The sequence below is a fragment of the Neoarius graeffei genome, chromosome 20 (assembly GCF_027579695.1).
Source record: "Neoarius graeffei isolate fNeoGra1 chromosome 20, fNeoGra1.pri, whole genome shotgun sequence".
NCBI lineage: Eukaryota > Metazoa > Chordata > Actinopteri > Siluriformes > Ariidae > Neoarius > Neoarius graeffei.
The window spans coordinates 5,278,743-5,287,111 of NC_083588.1; the positions used below are offsets into that span (position 1 = coordinate 5,278,743).

The following is an 8,369-nucleotide window of genomic DNA, read 5'->3' on the forward strand; positions in this document are numbered from 1 at the left end:
ACTTTATAAAAGGCATTACAACTGTATAATACCACAGCACTGATTCTCAAAATGTCCGTTTCGCATTTATGGAAGGAGTCTCCAGTGTCAGTGCTTTGGAACAGGACAGAGGAGTTTACACTTTAGTTTTTCTCCATCGTGACAACTTCAAGAGGAAAAAGAATTTTAAGTCATAACAGGAAGTTGTTTTGCAGACATGCGTCATGATGTAACTCCGCTTCACCATATCACTTGACCTTTTTCCATTAATTCTCATCTCATCTCATTATCTCTAGCCGCTTTATCCTGTTCTACAGGGTCGCAGGCAAGCTGGAGCCTATCCCAGCTGACTACGGGCGAAAGGCGGGGTACACCCTGGACAAGTCGCCAGGTCATCACAGGGCTGACACATAGACACAGACAACCATTCACACTCACATTCACACCTACGCTCAATTTAGAGTCACCAGTTAACCTAACCTGCATGTCTTTGGACTGTGGGGGAAACCAGAGCACCCGGAGGAAACCCACACGGACAACATGCAAACTCCGCACAGAAAGGCCCTCGCCGGCCACGGGGCTCAAACCCGGACCTTCTTGCTGTGAGGCGACAGCGCTAACCACTACACCACTGTGCCGCCCTTTCCATTAATTATTTTTTTTAAATCAAATCATTCTTTATCCCGGCAGCACGGTGGTGTAGTGGTTAGCACTGTCGCCTCACAGCAAGAAGGTCCGGGTTCGTGGCCGGCGAGGGCCTTTCTGTGTGGAGTTTGCATGTTCTCCCCGTGTCTGCGTGGGTTTCCTCCGGGTGCTCCGGTTTCCCCCACAGTCCAAAGACATGCAGGTTAGGTTAACTGGTGACTCTAAATTGAGCGTAGGTGTGAATGTGAGTGTGAATGGTTGTCTGTGTCTATGTGTCAGCCCTGTGATGACCTGGCGACTTGTCCAGGGTGTACCCCGCCTTTCGCCCGTAGTCAGCTGGGATAGGCTCCAGCTCGCCTGCGACCCTGTAGAACAGGATAAAGCGGCTAGAGATGCTGAGATGAGATGAGATTCTTTATCCCCCACATGTTTTACTCCAAAGCACATTTTTAAACTTGACTTCTGTCTTGCGTAATCTGTCACCTTGACGGCATTACAACAGATGGGGGGGAGTGAAGAAAATTTAGGATGGGGAAGAAGGTTGCCAGACACTTGGCAACATGTTCACAGCAACAAAAACAAGCCGTAGACCGCAATAAAATGGCCTATGTGGTGTATGTTGGAATCGTAGTTCCATGGTACATCTATTTAACATACTGGCACCTCGACATATCAGCAGCGCGTTACAAAACATTACTTCTGTATTTCTTTCCTGTCACTAGAAAGTAGATCTGGCTATGATTGTTTCTTAGGAACGCTCGTGCCTGGTGACACGACACACAAACGGAAATTCACATTTATCTTTTTGGCTGCTGGTTGGTGACGCGCTCTTCAGTTCCCCTTCGCTTTAACGGCACAAAAAGAGCTGAAGGATTTGAAGCTGCACGATGGATATATTGGTGAAAGAAGGCTTGCTGTTTTTGCAAGGAGTCAAATTTGGAAAGGTAAGGATTTATTTTAACACTCCGAAAATTGTTTTTTGGATGATTGAAGGAGAAACAAAAAAAGGTCGTAATCCTTGTAGTCGTCATTAATGTGAAAGGTTTTGGGTTCCTGCTGTTTTAATCAGCATGTCTTGGATCGTTTGTGCAAATACACCAAAATGATGAAAATATCATACTGATAATGTGACTTGATCAGCTGCTACCATGTAAATATATATGACATACCTTTGAACACTTTTGCATCATTTTTGTAAATAATGTATCCTTATGAAATACAATAATATATATAAAAATAAAAAATATATAATATACACACACAAGGCATAAGAATGATCAAAGCACTGACACCGTGTAACCAACGCGGGGCATCCTTTTTTGCGTCCCGCTGATATTTACAAATATGTAAGTCACTTAAAGATTGATTGATTTAAATTTTTTAATCACACATGACGTTTCCTTCACAACCACAGACTCGCAGCTTGTGAACAGGCAAGGCAGGCAACTGCTCGGGGCCCCCTGGCCCAGGGCCCCCCCGAGAGTCGGGGCCCGAGGGCTTATTTATTTTGTTTTTTTATTGTTTTTATTGTTCTTTACCATTGTATTTTCACATTTGGAATTTAAAAAACTTTGGTTTCATACATTTTTCGTTGGTGTCAGATTATTTATAACATATTCGTGATGAACACTGGTCAGAAAGGCCCCGTGGAAATTTTTGCTTGGGGCCACAACAGACTCTAGAATCGCTTCTGCACAACCATCTCTGTGCTTGTTTCAGGTAAACAACTTAATTTGAAATAAAAAGCATTCTCTCTCTCCATTTCTTCCCACTTTTACTCCCCATTACGCTGAACTACAGTTAGGTCCATATATATTTGGACACTGACACAAATTTTGTTTTTTTACCTGTTTACTGAAATGTATTCAAGTTATAGTTATATAATGGACATGGACATAAAGTCCAGACTTTCAGCTTTCATTTGAGGGTATCCACATTAAAATTGGATGAAGGGTTTAGGAGTTTCAGCTCCTTAACATGTGCCACGCTGTTTTTAAAGGGACCAAAAGTAATTGAACAGTTGACTCAAAAGCTATTTCATGGGCAGGTGTGGGCAATTCCTTCGTTATGTCATTCTCAATTAAGCAGATAAAAGGCCTGGAGCTGATTTGAGGTGTGGTGCTTGCATTTGGAAGATTTTGCTGTGAAGAAAACATGTGGTCAAAGGAGCTCTCCATGCAGGTGAAACAAGCCATCCTTAAGCTGCGAAAACAGAAAAACCCATCCGAGAAATTGCTACAATATTAGGAGCGGCAAAATCTACAGTTTGGTACATCCTGAGAAAGAAAGAAAGCACTGGTGAACTCATCAATGCAAAAAGACCTGTACGCCCACAGAAGACAGCAGTGGTAGATGATCGCAGAATAATTTCCATGGTGAAGAGAAACCCCTTCACAACAGCCAACCAAGTGAACAACACTCTCCAGGAGGTAGGCGTATCAATATCCAAAGCTACCATAAAGAGAAGACTGCATGAAAATAAATACAGAGGGTTCACTGCACGGTGCGAGCCACTCATAAGCCTCAAGAATAAAAAGGCTAGATTGGACTTTGCTAAAAAAAATCTAAAAAAAAGCCAGCACAGTTCTGGAAGAACATTCTTTGGACAGATGAAACCAAGATCAGCCTCTACCAGAATGATGGAAAGAAAAAAGTATGGCGAAGGCGTGGTACAGCTCATGATCCAAAGCATACCACATCATCTGTAAAACACGGCGGAGGCAGTGTGATGGCTTGGGCATGCATGGCTGCCAGTGGCACTGGGTCACTAGTGTTTATTGATGATGTGACACAGGACAGAAGCAGCCGGATGAATTCTGAGGTATTCAGAGACATACTGTGTGCTCAAATGCAGCCAAACTGATTGGTCGGTGTTTCATAATACAGATGGACAATGACCCAGAACATAAAGCCAAAGCAACCCAGGAGTTTATTAAAGCAAAGAAGTGGAATATTCTTGAATGGCCAAGTCAGTCACCTGATCTCAACCCAATTGAGCATGCATTTCACTTGTTAAAGACTAAACTTCAGACAGAAAGGCCCACAAACAAACAGCAACTGAAAACCGCTGCAGTAAAGGCCTGGCAGAGCATTAAAAAGGAGGAAACGCAGCGTCTGGTGACGTCCATGAGTTCAAGACTTCAGGAAGTCATTACCAACAAAGGGTTTTCAACCAAGTATTAGAAGTGAACATTTTATTTACAATTATTTAATTTGTCCAATTACTTTTGAGCCCCTGAAATGAAGGGATTGTGTTTAGAAATGCTTTAGTTCCTCACATTTTTATGCAATCATTTTGTTCAACCCACTGAATTAAAGCTGAAAGTCTGAACTTCAACTGCATCTGAATTGTTTTGTTCACAATCCATTGTGGTAATGTACAGAACCAAAATTAGAAAAATGTTGCCTCTGTCCAAATATTTATGGACCTAACTGTATAATCTTTAAAATACCTTCAGTCTTCGGGTATTCGCGCACACACGTGCATTAATGCCTGAAACATCCTATTCCATCCCTAATAGGTTCTTTATCTCACAAAAACATCTCATCTCATTATCTCTAGCCGCTTTATCCTTCTACAGGGTCGCAGGCAAGCTGGAGCCCACCCCAGCTGACTACGGGTGAAAGGCGGGGTACACCCTGGACAAGTCGCCAGGTCATCACAGGGCTGACACATAGACACAGACAACCATTCACACTCACACCTACGCTCAATTTAGAGTCACCAGTTAACCTAACCTGCATGTCTTTGGGGGAAACCGGAGCACCCGGAGGAAACCCACGCGGACACGGGGAGAACATGCAAACTCCACACAGAAAGGCCCTCGCCGGCCCCGGGGCTCGAACCCAGGACCTTCTTGCTGTGAGGCGACAGCGCTAACCACTACACCACCGTGCCGCCCTTCACAAAAACATTTTCAGCTTTTTAAGATTCACCTCAAAGTGACCTGGACACATAGATCCCGATGGAATACGCCACAACAGGAAATTGCATCATCTCATGGGAAGAAAAATGCATCAATAAAATTCCATCATTTTCCCTCCTCTGTTTCGATGATGCTGCGATACTGACAAAGTCACTTGAGAAACACAGACTTGATATGAAAATTACACATTATGTGTGGCAATTATTGATCACATAAATGCTAAATTACCAAGTAAACGTTCATTCAATCATTAGAAAAGTCCTTATGCCATGATCATAGACACCTAGTCACCCACATTTTAACCCATTTATTAATGTTATCCTTCTGAGGATAACCTCAACCCTGTTACTCATTTAAGACCAAAATACAACAAGAAACATTAAAGTTATAAAAGAAAAAGAAAGAAAGAAAGAAAGAAAGAAAGAAAGAAAGATATTGTTGCACGTCCTGGTTGTGAAACTCACCCAGGACATCTCAAACAAAATGTTTCCGAGCTATACTGTCTATTTTTGTCCACTGTTGATACAGATCAATCTTGTGGTTATCGTAGACAGAGAGCAAAACGTTTAGGGATTCCCCCACCCAAATCCACCAGCATTAAAACGCTGTTAAATTATTCAAAACGAATCGTGGGAATGTGCGAGTGTCGGGATAATATTAACACACTGCATTATTGATGAAGGAAAAGCCACAGCTGTTTAGTCGCCCGAGGTGTCCCTGTATGCACAATGCCGTCGATAGGCGATGAATCATGCATGTGAGAGCGAGGCAGCTCAGAGTCTCAGCTTTTCACCTCCAGCACGTAGCCGGTCTCGGTGCAGAAATCAGGAAGCAAGCTGTCTGATAATGCTCAAAGATCAATTACAGCAGTAAGGACTTCATTTCCCTCGTCGTAGATCTCAGCGCTCACCTATTAACGCACGTAAAGGACCCGAAGAATACGCAAATATAAAATCAGATATCTGGCCACATCGTGTTTAGTGTCAGCGATACCCGTACACAGGATATTGTTTGTAGTCACCAGTTCTCTGATGATGATGGAGCTTCTTGTCCTGACATGAAAATGAAAGGCAACATCATTTTTCACTCCTGTACAAATCAATGCAAAAACCAACATTGAATGAAAAGGCATTAAATAAGTAACGAATAAAAATACTTGAGGGTGTTCTTAGAAAATAAACAATAATAGGATGGCATGACACCTTTTAACCCTTCGATGCAAAACATGGGTCAAAAGTGACCCGGCTGAGTTTTTATCTTCTATATCTTTGCAATAAATTAATTCCATCATTCAGTATTCAAGGTATTCCTCAATTAACTTGTTTTTGATCATCATGCATCCTTATTTTATTTTTTCCTTTCTTACTTTTTGAATAAAAACCCTTTTTGTATCGCTACCCTTCTATGGGTCAAAAACGACCTGCATTCATTTTCCAGGTTATTTCAAGTATGGCTGAGTGTTTCTATGATGTACTTTTGAAATAAATTCATTTTGTCATTTACTTTTCCAAATATGCAGTAAATATCTTGTTTTTGTTGAGCACAAATCATCGTTTTTATTTTTCCTTTCTTAAGTTATGAACAAGCACAGCTTTTGTAATTCTACATCAAGTTTACACACATGGGTCAGAACCGACCCGCATGCATTTACTCCAGCGTTTGGTGGGAACTGTGAATTGCGCTTGTGTCAGACATTTCACAGCTCAGCACAGCGCCCTTTGCCCATCTAATACATGCAAGGAATGTTTTTCAATTGTTCTAACATTACCTTAGAAAAAAATGGATTATGTTTAGGTTACGGGTGGTGTAGTGGTTAGCACTGTCGCCTCACAGCAAGAAGGTCCGGGTTCGAGCCCCGTGGCCGGCGAGGGCCTTTCTGTGCGGAGTTTGCATGTTCTCCCCGTGTCCGTGTGGGTTTCCTCCGGGTGCTCCGGTTTCCCCCACAGTCCAAAGACATGCAGGTTAGGTTAACTGGTGACTCTAAATTGAGCGTAGGTGTGAATGTGAGTGTGAATGGTTGTCTGTGTCTATGTGTCAGCCCTGTGATGACCTGGCGACTTGTCCAGGGTGTACCCCGCCTTTCGCCTGTAGTCAGCTGGGATAGGCTCCAGCTTGCCTGCGACCCTGTAGAACAGGATAAAGCGGCTACAGATAATGAGATGAGATGAGATGAGATGAGATGTTTAGGTTACCTTGAGAGTGAGTAGATTACTTGTCAGAAAGTTACAAGTAATTACTATTAGCTACCTAGCTGTTGACATATTCTACTTTAGTTAGCTAATTTTATTGTAGTTGGCTTCGCTAACTACATAGTTAATAAATAAATAAATAAATAACTGGCCCCATTCACTGCTCAAGTAATTACTTGAAGCAAATTATTATTATAGTATTAAGACATTTAATTTTAAATCACACTTGGATGACCCATGTGTAGTAATATAAAAAGTATTTTTGTTCATAAAGTAGGAAAGAAAAAATTAAATTAATGATTTATGGTAATTAAAAACAAGATATTTAAAGAATACTTGGAATATTCTATCATAAAATAAATTGATTTCAAAAGATAGAGCAAAGAAAAACTCAGCCAGCGTGAAATAACCTGGAAAATGAATGCGGGCCATTTTTGACCCATGTTGTGCATTAAAAGTGGTGTGCATATGTTTTGCATCAAACGGTTAAAGTTGTGAAAATACGCACAAACTCAACTTTGTTCGCATGATCACTTACGCTGTCGCAGCTATAACCAGTCTTTCCCTTATCGGACACTTTTTTTTTTTAAGCGCTCTTCTGAACATTAAAAAAAAAACCCAAACCACAGCTTATCACTTAATCGGAAAACCACAAAGCGTAAATGCATCGGTCCTGGAGATGTCAGAAAAGTTAAAACTTTCCTTCTGACTGTTACGAAGCACGAACTCTGAAGACTCCTTTTGACCAATCAGAATTTCACAGTGCTGTGGTATAATTATTTTTATTTTTCGTCTCATAATGAGAGATCTGAGATTAAAGCAAAAAACCTTTCCATGTCCCTGTGTGACAAACAGAAGGTCTGGAAGAAGATCTGGGTGATGGTGTTTAAGCCCAGCCAGGTGGGCATCGGTCGCATTGAGATGTATGACATGCGGGAAGGAGCGAGCGGGGCTGCGAAGCTTGCCATACTGAAGAAATCTGAGAAGCGGGTGATCCGGCTGACAGAGTGCCTCAGCGTGACGCCGGCGCTGGGTGAAAGCTGCCCGGCAGGCTACGCTGCATTTTACCTCAACACAGCTCAGCGCATCTACACGCTGGCGGCACCGATTCAGGATGAGTGGGTACCCGCCCTCTGCTCTCTGGCATTTCAGGTAGGCTCATGTGCAGTGAAGTAAAACAAATGCAACAAAGTACAGTGATTGGAAAACCATAATAACGTCACAGTTTTGTTCTAACAAAGTTAAAAACGCCTTTCGGGGTCACATGGTTGCAGGGGCAATCGGCGTAAATGAACTCACAGGGTTAAGTCTTTCAAAGATAAAAAACAGTTGTCAGAAAACACACAGAACGGTGTGAGAAATCAAGAAATGATCCTGGGGCTGATTTCTTTCCTGCCCAGATTGGAGGGAGCTTCATGCAGCCAATCAGTGACAGTCGTGTCAAGTGATTACCCAGATGGACACGCCCCTAGATTTGCTCGCTGCTGAAACTGATATTTTTCAGACAAATCTGAAACAGTCATGAGCGCTGATAATGGAAGCGCATGCGAAATACAGTTGTGGGTGTGATCAGTACGAATGAGGATTATTTACTGTCAAATTTTTTTCCCCCAAAATGTCTTTGGAGAAG

At 42.2% G+C, this 8,369-nt stretch overlaps 1 protein-coding gene across 1 annotated transcript in view; it reads left to right on the forward strand.

Annotated features, from left to right (window-relative positions):
• The first annotated feature begins 1,332 nt into the window (after window positions 1–1,332).
• Window positions 1,333–8,369, forward strand: part of dok3 (docking protein 3) — an 18,931-nt gene continuing 11,894 nt past the window's right edge. Inside the window, exons 1-2 of the mRNA XM_060902488.1 lie at window positions 1,333–1,568; window positions 7,595–7,891. Coding sequence (XP_060758471.1) covers window positions 1,512–1,568; window positions 7,595–7,891 — 354 coding nt within the window. The 5' untranslated portion in view covers window positions 1,333–1,511. The remainder of the gene's footprint in view (window positions 1,569–7,594; window positions 7,892–8,369) is intronic.